This window comes from Ranitomeya imitator, chromosome 7 (assembly GCF_032444005.1).
Source record: "Ranitomeya imitator isolate aRanImi1 chromosome 7, aRanImi1.pri, whole genome shotgun sequence".
Classification (NCBI taxonomy): Eukaryota; Metazoa; Chordata; class Amphibia; order Anura; family Dendrobatidae; genus Ranitomeya; species Ranitomeya imitator.
In genome coordinates this window covers 176,863,100-176,881,543 of record NC_091288.1, presented here as the reverse complement: position 1 = coordinate 176,881,543, position 18,444 = coordinate 176,863,100, and the positions used below count along the sequence as shown (strand labels likewise).

At 43.9% G+C, this 18,444-nt stretch overlaps 1 protein-coding gene across 2 annotated transcripts in view; it reads left to right on the top strand.

Annotated features, from left to right (window-relative positions):
• The window catches only part of ABCC1 (ATP binding cassette subfamily C member 1 (ABCC1 blood group)), a 145,878-nt gene that overhangs the window by 122,546 nt on the left and 4,888 nt on the right, over positions 1–18,444 (top strand). For both annotated transcript variants that reach the window (XM_069734092.1, XM_069734091.1), the window contains 4 exons: positions 7,762–7,908; positions 9,965–10,123; positions 10,414–10,580; positions 11,183–11,377. In XM_069734092.1, the coding sequence (XP_069590193.1) occupies positions 7,762–7,908; positions 9,965–10,123; positions 10,414–10,580; positions 11,183–11,377 (668 nt within the window). The remainder of the gene's footprint in view (positions 1–7,761; positions 7,909–9,964; positions 10,124–10,413; positions 10,581–11,182; positions 11,378–18,444) is intronic.

Genomic DNA, 18,444 nt, shown 5'->3' with positions numbered 1-18,444 from the left:
CTATGTACATCACATGGGAGACACCGACTGCTCTATGTACATCACATGGGAGACACAGAAACTGTTGTATATAAATCACATGGGAGACAATGAGACTGCTCTATGTACATCACATGGGAGACACAGACTGCTGTGTACGACACTGGGACTGCTGCCTTTATCATAAGGCTGGGAGCTTAGAACGCACTAACTCTGCCCACAAAGAACTTCCTGATGCTGGCACAGTACATAATCCAGTGTTGCGTGTGCTATACCATTCAGGAGTGAATGATGCGTGCACATGTTCGCAGGTTAAGGAAGAATTAAAGGGCTGACGGCTAGAAATAAAAGACCGGCGGCCTAAGCACTGCGGTACCCGGTAATCTGTCCAGTGGAAGTGACAACGGGCTGGAGGTTCCCCACCCTTAACTTAAATGATAATATGACCCACAGCAAGATTTTCCATTGTGCTTTATTTATTTTTTTAAAATCTAGAATCCTTTAAAAGTTTTCAGCTTTCACTCTGGTCCCAATAATAAGCTGATACATCCTGCACATCTCACCGCCTTCTTTTCATAATAAATCTGCACATGTCACAGAGCATGCCCACAACACTCTCCTAAAGAGATCATTGAGCCCTCTCCAGTGTATGATCCATGTCGCTCCTGTAAAGCAGATCTATGATTGTATGATCATGTGGCTGCTGTACAGCAGATCTATGATTGTATCATCCATGTGGCTGCTGTAAAGCAGATCTATGATTGTATGATCCATGTGGCTGCTGTAAAGCAGATCTATGATTGTATGATCCATGTGGCTGCTGTAAAGCAGATCTATGATTGTATGATCCATGTGGCTGCTGTAAAGCATATCTATGATTGTATGATCCATGTGGCTGCTGTAAAGCAGATCTATGATTGTATGATCCATGTGGCTGCTGTAAAGCAGATCTATGATTGTATGATCCATGTGGCTGCTGTAAAGCAGATCTATGATTGTATGATCCATGTGGCTGCTGTAAAGCAGATCTATGATTGTATGATCCATGTGGCTGCTGTAAAGCAGATCTATGATTGTATGATCCATGTGGCTGCTGTAAAGCAGATCTATGATTGTATGATCCATGTGGCTGCTGTAAAGCAGATCTATGATTGCTGGCAGCAGCTGCTCAGGCATGTACAGAAAAATAACAGCTGAGAAAAAAATATCTGTTTTAAAAATATATAGATATTTAGATTATACATTTTTTTTTATGATTTGAGAAAGCTTGTTGTTTAGGTTACGTATAACAGGTTTAACTTGTTATACAGAAAGCTATGATAGTAACACAGTAGTATAATCTGCAGTGTCCACTGAACCACATAAATCAGTGTGTTTGTGTTAGAAACAAGTGTGTAGCATTACGTGAAATACTGGTCTGCCTAGATTTGCAGCTATATGGCATTGTTTGTTTGGATATTAAATTACAATTCTAAACAGCAATAGCACAAAAAGAGGATTCAGAGATCCTCCAAAAATTCTGAAAAAAAACAGCAAAAAGGCAGAGATGCTTACCTGCCCAGGCATCCAAACAAATGCACTCAGGATGCAGTCGACCCTTGTGGTTAAAGGCCCCTTCACATTAAGCGACGCTGCAGCGATACCGACAACGATCCGGATCGCTGCAGCGTCGCTGTTTGGTCGCTGGAGAGCTGTCACACAGACCGCTCTCCAGTGACCAACGATGCCGGTAACCAGGGTAAACATCGGGTAACTAAGCGCAGGGCCGCGCTTAGTAACCCGATGTTTACCCTGGTTACCATGCTAAAAGTAAAAAAAAACAAACACTAGATACTTACCTACCGCTGTCTGTCCTCCAGCGCTGCGCTCTGCTTCTCTGCTCTCCTCCTGTACTGTCTGTGAGCCGGAAAGCAGAGCGGTGACGTCACCGCTCTGCTTTCCGGCTCACAGACAGTACAGGAGGAGTGCAGAGCACAGCGCTGGAGGACAGACAGCTGTAGGTAAGTATCTAGTGTTTGTTTTTTTTTACTTTTAGCATGGTAACCAGGGTAAACATCGGGTTACTAAGCGCGGCCCTGCGCTTAGTTACCCGATGTTTACCCTGGTTACCAGTGAAGACATCGCTGGATCGGTGTCACACACGCCGATCCAGCGATGTCAGCAGGAGTCCAGCGACGAAATAAAGTTCTGGACTTTATTCAGCGACCAACGATCTCCCAGCAGGGGCCTGATCGTTGGTCGCTGTCACACATAACGATTTCATTAACGATATCGTTGCTACGTCACAAATAGCAACGATATCGTTAACAATATCGTTATGTGTGAAGGTACCTTAAGATGGCGGCAACACAGGTGCAGAAATACTGATGAGGCAGCCACTCACAACCTACCAAATTAATGGAGGGGGTGGCTGCTTGGCATATGACTGCACATTAGAGACTTGTATGTGGCGCTGTTCACACAATGGAGATGCACTGCATCCAGGTTAACAGCCTATTAGTGACACCCTTTTATTAGATCAGGCGGGCTGCCCAGCGCTATCCAAATGCACCCATGTGAACAGACACAACAGTTTACAAGACAAAATGGGCCCAACTGCACCCTGAAAAAAGTGCAAAAAATACACACAAAAAAAATGAGAGGTCTTAGTTTATATTTTGGCCAAAATACGCAAGCTCATAACCCACGTCACAACTAAGAATGCGCTAATCTGAATCCTTGATTTAGTTTCCTGATGTGATGTGGTGTTAACCCCTTCCCAACATGCGTCGTTCCCGCAAAGAAGTATATGTACGGCACCGCTATCGTGGGGGCTCACTCTGAATGCCACCGCGATCGGGTGCTGGGTGTCTGCTCTATGCAGTAGCACCGATCACGGGCTTTTAACCCCTCTGATGCAGCTGTCAATGACTGCGACATCGCGGGGCATCGCACTGGGTGGGGTCTCCCTGTGTGCTTCATCAGCACAACGCGATGCAGTCGGTCGCAGGGTCCTTCAGGGAAGGTGGCTTCAGTGTCTGCTAATCTGAGACGCCTCCTTCCCTGCCTGTCAGACGCTGATGTGATGCTTTGCAGTGCAGAAGCATTGAAGAGTATCAGGTCAGTGATCTGTTACTGTGCAGTGATGTCCCATTCTGGGACAATGTTAAAAAATAAAAATAACGGTAAAATGAAGAAAAAAAATCCCCAAATATAGAACAATTAATACATTTTTTTAATGTAAAAAAATTAAGAAATAAAAATAAACATTTGATATCGCTGCTTCCGGGGTAAGACCCACTCTTTTAAAACTGTCCCACTAGTTAACCCCTTCAGTGAACACTAAAAAAAAAAAAAAAACTAAGCAAAAAAATGCTTTATCATACTGCCGAACAAAAAGTGTAATAAAACGCAATAAAAAGACTAATGTAAATAAAAATTGTACTGCTGAAAACGTCCTCAACTCAATCCCCCCAAAAATTAACTCCTCACTCAGCTCTGTCATCTGTTAATGGAAATATTAGGGGGCTTTTATGTTACTGGTAGCACAAAGGCTCTGTTAAAGCAAAATGGCTCCTCGCCCCTCAAAAGAAATTCCACAAATTCTGCGCTCCCAAATCCAAATACCCTTCTGAGCCCCAATGTGCCTAAACTACATATAGCGCCCACATGTTTGGTATTTCTGTAGTGATGAGAGCCCACCTAATTTTCAGGTGCGCGTCTCCAGAAGCATGATCTGGGCGTAACACACTGGTCATTACAACGTACTGGTCACTACAATGGCAATTTGCAAGTTTCACTCCGCAACATCGACGCTGCTTGTTTCTGGAAAACTGCCATGGAGTCAAAATTGTCATTACACCTGTAGATAAATTCCCAAAGGGCTATAATTTCCAAAATGGGGCCACTTGTGGGGGGATTCTTCTTTTCTAGCGTTAGCTGCTGTGTATATGGAGTCTACAAACTATTGTACGAAAATCTGCACTCCAGAAGGCAAATAGTGCTCCGTCCCTCCCAAGTCTCTCCGTATGGCTAAGCAGTACTGTACAGCCACATATGGGGTATTTCTATATTCAGCAGAAATTGTGGGACAAATTTTGATGCCATTTTTGCCCATTTCACAGTATGACAATGTAAAATTTGGGGCTAACACCGTTTTGGTGGTAAAAATGTAAATGATTTTTTTTCTTCACTGCCCAATGGTGAAAAATTCTGTGACCCACCTGTGGTGTCAATATGATCACTGCACACCTAGATGAATTTATTGAGAGGAGTAGTTTGTAAAATGGGGTCACTTATGGGAGTTTCTGCTGTTCTGGCACCTCAAAGGCTCTGCTAATGTAACATGGCACCCTCAAACTAGTGCACTGTAATATGGCGCTCGTTCCCTCCTGAGTTTTGCACTGTGCCTCAAAAGTAGTTTTCGACCACATAATGGAGTATTTGTGAAATCGGGAGAAAAGGATAAACATAAGTGTAATTATGGCATTTTTTGTGAGTTCTCAATTAGGGATGAACAAAGATTTTATTGTATGGGTCAGTATTTCTGATGAGTGCAAGTGCTCGTTACACACACAAAAAAATGTGAGGTATTTGTTTATATTTTGGCCAAAATACGCAAGCTCAAAACCCACGTCACAACTAAGAATGCGCTAATCTGAATCCTTGATTTTAGTTTCCTGATGTGATGGGGTGTTAACCCCTTCCCAACATGTGCCGTTCCTATTCTGCTCTCCAGGAGCATCGTTCTCGCAAAGAAGTATATGTACAGCACCCCGATCGTGGGGGCTCACTCTGAGCACCACCGCAATCGGGTACGGGGTGTCTGCTCTATGCAGTAGCACCAATAGGGCTTTTAACCCCTCTGATGCGGCTGTCAATGATCACGGGCCATCGCACTGGGAGGGGTCTCCCTGTGTGCTTCCAGCAGCACAACGCGATGCAATCGCGATGGCATTTTTTGTGAGTTCTCAATTAGGGATGAACAAAGATTTTATTGTATGGGTCAGTACTTCTGATGAGTGCAAGTGCTCGTTATTCTACTTTGCCTAAGGTGCTTGGGTACGCACCGAGTATCGCGGGTGCTCGAGTGACATGTTTGAGTCCCCACGACCGCATGTTTCACGGCTGTTAGACAGCCACAAAATATGCAGGATTGCCTGGGTAACACGGGCAATCCCCACTTGTTTTGTGGCTGTCTAATAGCCGTGGGGACTCGAACATGTCACTCGAGCACCTGCGACACTGTGTGTACCCAAGCACCTTAGGCAGAGTAGCAAGCACTTGCACTCATCACTAGTCAGTACTATTACAGTAATGCCCAATTTGTGACGTTGGTTTGTTTTGCTGCTTCTGCACAAAAAAAAAAATCGCTCTAACATTTTTTGTTTGCAAAGCTTTGAGGTTTAGTTTTTTGTGTAATGAGATGTTGGCTTTTTTTTTAATCTGTACCATTTCAGTATCCATACATCTTTTTGATATATTTTTCATTTTATGTGAGATTGAATGAACAAAATGGCAAATCTTGCATAGTTTGAGTTGCTTTTAGTTTCCGCATTCACTGCAAGAGAAATGTATTTTTATTGTACTTGATTGCATAAATAATACTCTGTACTACTTATGAAGTGTATAGGAAAATCTAGCCGGTGGGTGTTGTACTGCTGCCTAATAGATCATGGGTCTTGTACAACCTATTTGGCTTTGATTTAGAATTTGCTAAATGCCACTATTGGGGGCTCCAGTTGCTATAGCTACCATCTGCTTCCCATGATAGTGCTGCAGGGATGCAATGGACCGACTGAGGGAGTGATCTCCCTCTGTCACACTCTTTAGTTGCAGTGAACACTATTGACTGCAGTATGTAATGGGTTGAGCCGCAAATAGCACTCCATCCTTTCTGTGAAATCTCGGCTAGTAGGGGAAATTGAAAGATGTTATACTGGGGCCCACAAAGGTGAATAATCACTGTATTGCAGTAATGTGTCAGGAAGCGATTAATCAGGGTCATATTTTGCTATAATACCTTTTATGAGACAGAGCTGTAAAATACTTACTAGAAATCATAGGTAATAGTTTTTTTTTCCTATGTAACATGTGGACCATAAAAATATGCAGATTAAAGTTGTATCTTTATATTGGGTGCTATGCATGTTTAATGTCCTAAATAGGGTTTGTGAAGAATATGGAGATTATATAACACTAGATTGTGGCCCGATTCTAACGCATCGGGTATTCTAGAATATGCATGTCCCTGTAATATATGGACAATGATGATTCCAGAATTCGCAGCACACTGTGCCCGTCGCTGATTGGTCGAGGCAACCTTTATGACATCGTCGCCATGGCAACCATTATGACATCATCGTCGCTGTGCCCGTTGCTGATTGGTCGAGGCCGGGCGGCCTCGACCAATCAGAGACGCGGGATGTCTACGTCCTTTATGACATCATCGTCGCTGTGCCTGTCGCTGATTGGTCGAGGCCTGGCGGCCTCGACCAATCAGACGCGGGATTTCTACGTCGATGCTGTGCCGGTCTCTGATTGGTCGAGGCCGCCAATCAGAGAGCCGTGATTTCCAGGACAGACAGACAGAAAGACAGACACAGACAGACAGACGGAAAAACCCTTAGACAATTGTATATATAGATAGATTATATCATATGTATCCTTGGTGGCATGGGATTATAAAATCCCTTTCAGTGTGCATCTTGTAACAGAACACCTAGACCCCTCTTCAGTGTGCAGGTAGCTCTGCAGGGAGGCCGAGCCTCCAAAGGCTGAGAGTGATAGATCTCACACCTTGACCAGCTCAGAGCAGGACAAAGGCCTGCTTGCCATATAGAGCCCTGCTGAAGCTGCAGACATCTTCTCGAACATTCCAGAAATGTAATTCCATAAGGAGTTATGGAGATACAATATGGCCTAGCCGTACATCATGTATATTTACAAGATCCCCAGAACATGGCTAACGCCCGCCTGGGTCTCAACCTGTTCTAGCACCCAGGGATATGGTTTACATTGAACAGCTAGGAGAAACCAGATAGCAAAGCTGTGTTTGGTCTTAACGTGTAGCAGGGGCCTAGCCAGATCCGATTTGCGCCAGAACTGCCTCCCTAGGACCGTATATTAAGGAATTATGATCTATCTTAGGTTTTAAAGTTTTTAGCTGCAGAGGCAAGGGGAGAGGGGATCTAGGTTCAGCCCAGTGTGGAGTGACCCAAGGGGGATAAAGGCTAGTGTAAGGCCATGTGGTCTCTCTCTGTTATGCTTGCTGGTCACTTCGAAAGTGGTGGCCAGGTCAAGTAACATACTAAGTGGCCAAGGAGACAGCTAGCTGCCCATGCCCCCTGCGGCCCAGCCCACACACAGTCGAACATCAATCCAGTAATTGACATATATTCTGTTTAAATATTTTGTCCTACCACTATCTGTATTTGCATTTCTGACCATTGTATATGTGTAACCATCATGTATATAGTGTATTGTGTAGTGTGCCCTTAACCCTGCTGTTCTGTTCGGTCTGGGGAGACCTATTTTGAACTTTGGTATTTTTTGGGGTGTTCAAGATGCGGTTCTGAAACTTGTGGTTGATTGACTTAAATGAGGATGGGTCGGTCGGCCACGGGTTTCAGAGCCGCATCTTGAACATTTTAAAGAATATTGAAGTTCAAAGTCGGTCATTTTTGACCAACAGAACAGCAGGGTTAAGGGGTAAAGGGTTATTCTGCGTTACTTTTATGTTTTTGTTCTGTTTCATGTATATATTTCCTTACATTCTGATCCCATTTTATGCTATTATTTTAGGCTCCGTGGACTCTGCAGCACACAACACCAGAAAGTAACTGGCCCCATGAAGGGAAAATTGAATTTAAAAACTTCTGCTTGCGATACAGAGAGGATTTAGACCTGGCCCTAAAAAATATTAATGTTACTGTGCAGGGTGGAGAGAAGGCAAGTGAAAAATCATCAGCTAATGGATAAATTCATGTACAGAAATGAGAAAGTGAAGATTTTCTTCATTTTTAACACTAGTGAACATCAATCAACTCTTCTGCATTTTGTACCTAATCTTAAATCCCTATCCAGATTCCATGTACTGTACTAATCCCAGATGAATCTAGGTATGGTGATAACACGCAACGCTTCATCAAGGAGTAATCCAAACAAAATAACTTCATTTTAGGTCTTTAAAGGGGTTGTCTTTCAGAAAACATTTCCTGATAAGTGCAGTTAATTATTAACCCTTTCATGACACAGCCCTTTTTCTTTTTGGGGTTTTCGTTTTTCGCTCCCCTCCTTCCCAGAGCCATAACTTTTTTATTTTTCCGTCAATATGGCCATGTGAGGGTTTATTTTTTGCGGGACGAGTTGTACTTTTGAACGACATCATTAGTTTTAACATGTCTTGTACTAGAAAATGGGGGAAAAAATTCCAAGTGCAGTGAAATTGCAAAAAAAGTGCAATCCCACACTTGTTTTTTGTTTGGCTTTTTTGCTAGGTTCACTAAATGTTAAAACTGACCTGCCATTATGATTCTCCAGGTCATTACGAGTTCATAGACACGAAATATGTCTAGGTTATTTTTTATCTAAGTGGTGAAAACAAATTTCAAACTGTAAAACAAAAAAGAAAATTGTGCCATTTTCCGATACCCATAGCGTCTCCATTTTTTTCATGACCCGGGGTTGGGCGAGGGCTTATTTTTTGCTCGCCGAGCTGACGTTTTTAATGATGCTGCTTTTGTGCAGATACGTTCTTTTGATCGCCCGTTATTGCATTTTAATGCAATGCTGCGGCGACCAAAAAAATGTAATTCTGGCGTTTTGATTTTTTTTTTCTCGCTTTGCCGTTTAGCAATCAGGTTAATTATTTTTTTAATAGATTGGGCGATTCTGACCGCAGATTTTCCAAATATGTGTTTGATTTTTTTTTTTTTTTTATCGTTTTATTTTGAATGGGGCGAAAGGGGGGTGATTTTAAATTTTTAATTTTTTTCATATTTTTTAAAACTTTTCTTTTTTTTCTACTTTTGCCATTCTTCAATAGCTTCCATGGGAGGCTAGAAGCTGGCATGGCCTAATCGGCTCTGCTACATAGCAGCGATCATCAGCTTGCTATAAGCGCCGACCACAGGGTGGCGCTCACAGCAAGCCGGCCTCAACAACCATAGAGGTCTCAAGGAGACCTCAGGTTGTCATGCCAACGCATCACTGACCCCCGATCACATGACCGATGGCCGGAAGCGGTAGTTAAATGCCACTGTCAGCGTTTGACAGCGGCACGTAACTAGTTAATAGTGGCGGGTGGATAGCGATTCCACCTGCCGCTATTGCGCGCACATGTCAGCTGTTCAAAACAGCTGACAAGTCGCAACTTTGATGTGGGCTCACCGCCGGGTCCAGCTTTGCCTCTGTTTCCATTGTCTAGCTGTAGCCATGTTGCTGTGACATCACTTCTGCAGCCAATCACTAAGCTCAGCGTTTACACGGGCATAGCCACAGAGCACAGTGATTGGCTACAGTAGTGACATCACGTCAACATAGTTTCAGCCAATCGCTGAGCTCAGACAGACTTGCAATCTTCACAGACCGAGCCACCAATCTCAGTGATTGGTTGAAGCGACGTCATCGATGTAGCCAAATAATGGAGACTCGCCCTGGGAGGTTAAATAAATAAGTTTGGGTTCCTCTGTGCTACACACCTGTACGGAGCCCCTTTTTCTTCTTTTGCATCACGTGGACGGATTCTTCCGTGACTGAGAAAGTCCGCCAGCTGCACACACGCTACCCTAATGGACACTTACTGCCGTGTGGTGGAAATAGAGCTGTCAGGGTCCCGAATTAGGGCACTTGGATTATTGAAGTGCATTGTACATGTCTGTACATATCAAAGCAGTTTTTTTTTATTGGGCAACCCCTGTAACATTGTATGTAAATGATAAATGAGACAGGGTTTGCCACTTATTCTTTCTTGGGATACATACTTTTCTATTCTTCCCTTTTACAGATTGGGATTGTTGGCAGAACTGGCGCTGGGAAGTCTTCGCTCACACTTGGACTGTTTCGCATCAATGAGGCTGCCTCTGGGGAGATCATTATAGATGGCTGCAATATAGCAAAGATTGGTCTCCATGACCTGCGATTTAAAATTACTATCATTCCCCAGGTACGCCTTCTCTGAATATTCTGACTTTATGCTGTTCTATTTAACTTTTGCTAGTCATTTTAATACCGTATGGATTGCCGATTTTTCTGTTTTACACTACTGTTATCAGCAGCATAGGAAAATTGCAAAGATCACAAAAAAGTAATACCTCTATGCAATTGTTTAGATTAAAGCTAGCCATACAGTTTAGTTGTGCTCACATGTTGCTGTTTGTATCAAAGCTGGAATCCTATCGCAACATTTGTAAATTGTTATAGCCCATTGATCGTTTTTTTCATTTTTGTCTGCAGGATCCAGTGTTGTTTTCGGGATCCCTTAGAATGAACCTTGACCCATTTGAAAAGTATTCAGATGAAGAAATCTGGACATCCCTGGAGCTTGCACATCTAAAGAATTTTATTGCAGGTCTCCCCGACAAGCTCAACCATGAATGTGCAGAGGGAGGTGAAAATCTAAGGTCAGATGTGCTGTCAAAATCTTCCTGGAGCTTTCTGCCTTGAACTTGCATTTGCTACACTTGTAACTGACTATATTTCGGTGACGTTGATTTGTTTGTTAAACTGATATTCTCCCCAGAAAAATGTTACCCCCTATCCCATCAGATAGGGGATAACTTGCTGATCGCTGGTGGTCTGACTTCGGAGACCTTGAGCATTTTTCCAAGATCAGACCTCTGGAACCCTGAGAATGGGACGCTATAGCCCTTGCTTGAATGGGGTAGAGGCGCACGTGCTCTGCTGCATTCATTGTTTATGGCTCTGCTGAATAAAATATTCAGCTATTTCCAGCTGTCCTATAGACGATGAATGGAGCAGAGGCCAAGAATGCGCACCTCCACTCCATTCAAGATGGTGCAGAGCTCCATCCTCAGGGTTCCAGAGTCCTAATCTCATGAACACTCGGATCCCCAGTTATCGGCAAGTTCTGCCCTATCCTATGTATAAGAAATAACTTATTTTTTTTAGGAGAGAGGGGATGACATTTTAAGGAATTTAATTAGATTGTTAGCTACATATCATGGGATCACTCAATTTATTTATTTATTTTTTAAATTCACAGCATTGGTCAGCGGCAGCTAGTATGCCTGGCAAGAGCACTTCTTCGTAAGACAAAAATCTTGGTCCTGGATGAAGCCACTGCCGCGGTAGACCTGGAGACTGATGGACTCATTCAGTCGACCATCAGAAAAGAATTTGAAGATTGTACTGTAATCACTATTGCTCATAGACTCAATACAATAATGGACTACACAAGGTAAAGCAGGTGGAGGAGTAAATAATAGCACCCGGGGCTTCACGGTGTGCTGACAGCAATATCTGAACCGCCCACGTGTCCACAGTCTAAAAACTTCCCACTTGCCTCTAAATGTGGACATGTGAAAACTGGTCTTGGTTGCCGTGTAAAATGGCTCCAAAGATCATCTCTTACTTTGGAGGACCATGGATGTCCTTGAGTCTCAATAGGAACTGTGTGCCTCTTTAAAATCTTCACTGCTGTGGCACCGCAGGGATAGTGACCACTTGGTGCAGCATTACCCTACATATTGGCCCATAATGACCACCTCACCCATATACAGTGATGTCAGAGATGGCCAGTGTCCCTACGGAAGACGATGGTGGAAGTGGTCTCTAACCATGTCTGTCTGCCCTTGTGAAGTCTACGTAGCATTTGACAAGTCACAGCAGCCCTTATTGCTGTGGTAGAGCGTTTGGCTGTTATCAGACACTGGATACTTTATGGATCAGGATTATTTAGCAAATTATGTATCACAAGAAAAACAAAGTGATGCCGCGCTCAGGGGTGGATGCAGCGTGGTGTGGCCACTAAAAAGGGGGGGGGGGGAGTTTACTGGTGGGTGCCTGATAGTAGCCACAAACATACCCTCGTTAGGGAGCGGACATGACCTATGCACTAACTGAAACAAATGCGCTTATGTGTATACACCTAAATGCTATGTAATATAAAGGTGCTTACCCGACGCATAAATGCGCTAGTGGATGCATTGATGGTCCCGCTGTGGCTGTACTTTAGGAGAAGTACGTGTTCCCACTGCAGGAACCCGGGGGGTGTCCGGTCCAGCCGCCGCTGGAAGCTGGTGCGGCGAGTGGGGAAGATAAGGGAGCGGGGGGATAAATAGCAGCTGCGCGATACCTAGGAGCCTCGGCTGAAGGCGTCCCTGGTAACCGCGAAGGGAAAGATGGCTGCTAGCGCCGACTCGCACGTGCCTGTACTGTGACGCCACTGAAGGTACGGAGCGGCGCTGGGGCCAAAAAGGGAATGACTAACCAACGCGTTTCGAAGGTACTCGGCCTTCTTCCTCAGTACCTTCGAAACGCGAAGTCACCTATTTCTTGTCCTTGTGTGGAGAGCGCCAGTGTGTGCGTTTTCGCATTTATCCAGTCATATTTAGCAAATTAACCACTCACTCTTGGGCTACATTCACACCCGTGTGACGCGTCGTAGTGTTTTATGATTTAGTTTAGGACACCACTCTTACCCATACAGTTTAATTGATCCATACTGTACACAGCAGTTTGAACCCCTTAGTGACAGAGCCAATTTGGTACTTAATGACCGAGCCAATTTTTGCAATTCTGACCACTGTCACTTTATGAGGTTATAACTCTGGAACGCTTCAACGGATCCCGCTGATTCTGAGATTGTTTTTTCGTGTCATATTGTACTTCATGTTAGTGGTAACATTTCTTCGATATTACTTGCGATTATTTATGAAAAAAACGGAAATATGGCGAAAATTTTTAAAATTTTGCAATTTTCAAACTTTGTATTTTTATGCCCTTAAATCAGAGAGATATGTCACGAAAAATAGTTAATAAATAACATTTCCCACATGTCTACTTTACATCAGCACAATTTTGGAAACAAAATTTTTTTTTGTTAGGGAGTTATAAGGGTTAAAAGTTGACCAGCAATTTCTCATTTTTACAACACCATTTTTTTTTAGGGACCACATCACATTTGAAGTCATTTTGAGGGGTCTATATGATAGAAAATAATGAAGTGTGACACCATTCTAAAAACTACACCCCTCAAGGTTCTCAAAACCACATTCAAGAAGTTTATTAACCCTTTACGTGCTTCACAGGAACTGAAACAATGTGGAAGGAAAAAATGAACATTTAACTTTTTTTTGCAAACATCTTAATTCAGAACCATTTTTTTTATTTTCACAAGTGTAAAAACAGAAATGTAACCATAAATTTTGTTATGCAATTTCTCCTGAATACGCCAATACCCCATATGTGGGGGTAAACCACTGTTAGGGCGCACCGCAGAACTTAGAAGTGAAGGAGCGCCGTTTGACTTTTTCAATGCAGAATTGGCTGGAATTGAGATCGGACGCCATGTCACGTTTAGAGAGCCCCTGATGTGCCTAAACAGTGGAAACTCCCCACAAGTGACACCATTTTGGAAACTAGACCCCTTAAGGAACTTATCTAGATGTGTGGCGAGCACTTTGAACCCCCAAGTGCTTCACAGAAGTTTATAACGTAGAGCCGTGAAAATAAAAAAATCGCTTTTGTTTACACAAAAATGATCTTTTTGCCCACAAATTCTTATTTTCACAAGGGTAACAGGAGAAATTAGACCACAAAAGTTGTTGTGCGATTTCTCCTGAATACGTCGATACCCCATATGTGGGGGTAAACCACTGTTTGGGCGCACCGCAGAGCTTGGAAGTGAAGGAGCGCCGTTTTACTTTTTCAATGTAGAATTGGCTGGAATTGAGATTGGACGCCATGTCGCGTTTGGAGAGCCCCATATGTGCCTAAACAGTGGAAACCCCCCACAAGTGACACCATTTTGGAAACTAGACCCCTTAAGGAACTTATCTAGATGTGTGGCGAGCACTTTGAACCCCCATGTGCTTCACAGAAGTTTATAACGTAGAGCCGTGAAAAAAAAAAAATCGCATTTTTTCTACAAAAATGATCTTTTTGCCCACAAATTTTTATTTTCACAAGGGTAACAGGAGAAATTAGACCACAAAAGTTGTTGTGCAATTTCTCCTGAGTACGCTGATACCCAATATGTGGGGGTAAACCACTGCTAGGGCGCACCGCAGAGCTTGGAAGAGAAGGAGTGCCGTTTTACTTTTTCAATGTAGAATTGGCTGGAATTGAGATCGGACGCCATGTCGCGTTTGGAGAGCCCCTGATGTGCCTAAACAGTAGAAATCCCCCACAAGTGACCCCATTTTGGAAACTAGACCCCCCATGGAACTTATCTAGATGTGTGATGAGAACCTTGAATGCCCAAGTGCTTCACAGAAGTTTATAATGCAGAGCCGTGAAAATAAAAAATATTTTTTTTTTCCACAAAAAAGATATTGTAGCCCCCAAGTTTTTATTTTTACAAGGGTAACAAGAGAAATTGGACCCCAAAAGTTGTTGTCCAATTTGTCTTGAGTATGCTGGTACCCCATATGTGGGGGTAAACCACTGTTTGGGCGCACGGCAGAGCTCGGAAGGAAGGAGCGCCGTTTTGGAATGCAGACTTTGATAGAATGGTCTGCGGGTATTATGTTGCATTTGCAGAGCCCCTGATGTACCTAACCAGTAGAAACCCTCCACAAGTGACCCCATTTTGGAAACTAGACCCCCCAAGGAACTTATCTAGATGTGTGGTGAGAACTTTGAATGCCCAAGTGCTTCACAGAAGTTTAGAATGCAGAGTCGTGAAAATAAAAAATATTTTTTTTTTCACAAAAAAGATTTTGTAGCCCCCAAGTTTTTATTTTCACAAGGGTAACAGGAGAAATTGGACTGCAATAGTTGTTGTCCAATTTATCCCGAGTACGCTGATGTGCCATATGTGGGGGTAAACCACTGTTTGGGCGCACGGCAGAGCTCGGAAGGGAAGGAGCGCCTTTTTGGAATGCAGACTTTGATAGAATGGTCTGTGGGCATTATGTTGCGATTGCAGAGCCCCTGATATACATAAACTGTAGTAACCCCCCACAAGTGACCCCATTTTGGAAACTAGACCCCCCAAGGAACTTATCTAGATGTGTGGTGAGAACTTTGAATGCCCAAGTGCTTCACAGAAGTTTAGAATGCAGAGTCGTGAAAATAAAAAAATATTTTTTTTTTTCACAAAAAAGATTTTGTAGCCCCCAAGTTTTTATTTTCACAAGGGTAACAAGAGAAATTGGACCCCAGAAGTTGTTGTCCAATTTATCCCGAGTACGCTGATGCCCCATATGTGGGGGTAACCCACTGTTTGGGCGCACGGCAGAGCTCAGAAGGGAGGGAGCACCATTTGACTTTTTGAGCGCAAAATTGGCTGTTGTGTTTGGAGACCCCCTGATGTACCTAAACAGTGGAAACCCCCCAATTCTAGCTCCAACCCCTAACCCTAATCCCAACCTGATCCATAATCCTAATCACTAACCCTAACCATAATCACAACCCTTACCCCAAAACAACCCTAATGTCAACCCTAACCATAACCCTAATCAAAACCCTAAATCCAACACACCCCTAATCCTAATCTCAACCCTAACCCTAATCCCAATACACCCCTAATCACAACCCTAACCTTAACCCTAATCCCAAACCTAACCCTAATCCCAAGCGTAACCCTAATGCCAACCCTAACCCTAATACCAACCCTAATCCAAACCCTAAACCTAATCCCAGCTCTAACCCTAACTTTAGCCCCAACCCTAGCCCTAACTTTAGCCCCAACCCTAACCCTAGCCCTAAGGCTACTTTCACACTTGCGTTGTTTGGCATTCCGTCGCAATCCGTCGTTTTGGACAAGAAACGGATCCTGCAAATGTGCCCGCAGGATGCGTTTTTTGCCCATAGTATTGCCGACGGATCGTGACGGATGGCCACACGTCGCGTCCGTCGTGCACTGGATCAGTTGTGTTTTGGCGGAGCGTCGGCACAAAAAAACGTTCAATGAAACGTTTTTTTGTACGTCGCATCCGCCATTTCTGACCGCGCATGCGTGGCCGTAACTCCGCCCCCTCCTCCCCAGGACATAGATTGGGCAGCGGATGCGTTGAAAAACTACAGCTGCTGCCCACGTTGTGCACAATTTTCACAACGTGCGTCGGTATGTCGGGCCGACGCATTGCGACGGCCCCGTACCGACGTAAGTGTGAAAGAAGCCTAACCCTAAATTTAGCCCCAACCCTAACCCTAAATTTAGCCCCAACCCTAACCCTAAATTTAGCCCCAACCCTACCCCTAACCCTACCCCTAACCCTACCCCTAACCTAACCCTAGCCGTAACCCTACCCCTAACCCTAACCTAACCCTACCCCTAACCTAACCCTAGCCGTAACCCTACCCCTAACCTAACCCTACCCCTAACCCTACCCTAACCCTACCCCTAACCCTACCCCTAACCCTAACCTAACCCTAACCCTACCCCTAACCCTACCCCTAACCTAACCCTAGCCCTAACCCTACCCCTAACCCTACCCCTAACCCTACCCCTAACCTAACCCTACCCCTAACCCTACCCCTAACCCTACCCCTAACCTAACCCTACCCCTAACCCTACCCCTAACCCTACCCCTAACCCTACCCCTAACCCTACCCCTAACCCTAATTTTAGCCCTAACTGCTGTTCTCCTGCCGGCCGGCAGATGGAGACAGATGGCGGGCGCACTGGGCATGCGTCCGCCATGTTCTTCTGCCGGCGGCCAGGAGGAGCAGCAAGAGGATCCAGGGACCTAGGTGAGTATGCTAGGGTCCCCGAATCCCCCTATTTCTCTGTCCTCTGATGTGCGATCACATCAGAGGACAGAGAATTACACTTTACTTTTTTTTTTTTTTTTTTTTTTTTTGCGGTCGCCGGTAAACAGTTAATTACCGGCGATCGCAAAACAGGGGTCGCTAAAACCGACCCCCGATCATGCTCTTTGGGGTCTCGGCTACCCCAGGCAGCCGAGACCCCAAAGATTCTCCCGGTGCCGGCCGGCGGGCGCACTGCGCATGCGCCCGCCATTTTGAAGATGGCGGCGCCCACCGGGAGACACGAGGAGCATCGGGGGAGCTAGGTGAGTATTGGGGGGCCTCCTGGGACCCCTTTTCTCTGTCCTCCGATGTGCGATCACATCGGAGGACAGAGAAATTAAAAAGAGATCGCTTTTTTTTTTTTTTTTTTTTTTTTTTTTTGCGATCGCCGGTAAACGGTTAATTACCGGCGATCGCAAATGCGGGGAGGGTTAAAAACCCCCCGAATCATGTTCTCTGGGGTCTCAGCTACCCTCGGCAGCCGAGACCCCGGAGAAAATCGGCCTGTGGGGGGCGCTATACACTTTTTCCACAGCGCCGTTAATTAACGGCGCTGTGGTTTAACCCCTTAGTGAACGAGCCAAATTTTTGAAATCTGACCAGTGTCACTTTATGTGGTAATAACTCTGCAACGCTTCAACAAATCCCAGTGATTTTGAGATTGTTTTTTCGTGACACATTATACTTTATGATAATGGTAAATTTTGTTCAACATTTTTTGTGTTTATTTATAAAAAATATCAAAAATTTTAGAAAAATGTTAAAAAATTAGCAATTTTCTAAATTTGAATGATTATCCCTTTAATCCAGATAGTCATACAACAGCAAACCATTAATAAATAACATTTCCCACATGTCTGCTTTACATCAGCACCATTTGTAAAATGTTATTTTATTTTGTTAGCATTTTAGGAGGTTTAAAAATGTAGCAACAATTTTTCATTTTTTTCAAAGAAATTTACAAAATTTATTTTTTTAGGGACTTATCCATGTTTGAAGTGACTTTAGGGGTCCCTTATATTGGGAAACCCACAAACGTGATACCATTTTAAAAACAGCACCCCTAAACATATTGAAAACTGCTGTCAGGTAGCTTATTAACCCTTCAGGTGCTTTACAGGAATTAATGCAAAGTGGTATGACAGAAATGAAAATGTGTATTTTTACCACCTAAATGTTGCTAACTTCTAAACAGATTACTACAGCCGTCAGACTCTAAGGCCACTATTTGGTCATGAATTGCCATGGCAAACATCAGGACAACAAAATCATGATCTGAGGGCACCAATTGTGACAAAGAAGAAGCCCCCACACTCTGTTAACCATTTATAATGATGTAGTCACTATTGACAGCAGCATCTAAGGGGTTAAACAGATTTAGATGGTGCAAATACTGATCGTGGCTGGTACAGCAAGTTGTCAGCTATAGTGTACAACCGACAGATGCTGGATTGTCATCTGTATGGGGAGGCTATTCTCTTATATCTCAGGTCAGTTAAAAGACGTATTGGCGGTCATTAAGGGGTTAAGTACCCTTAGCGGCCG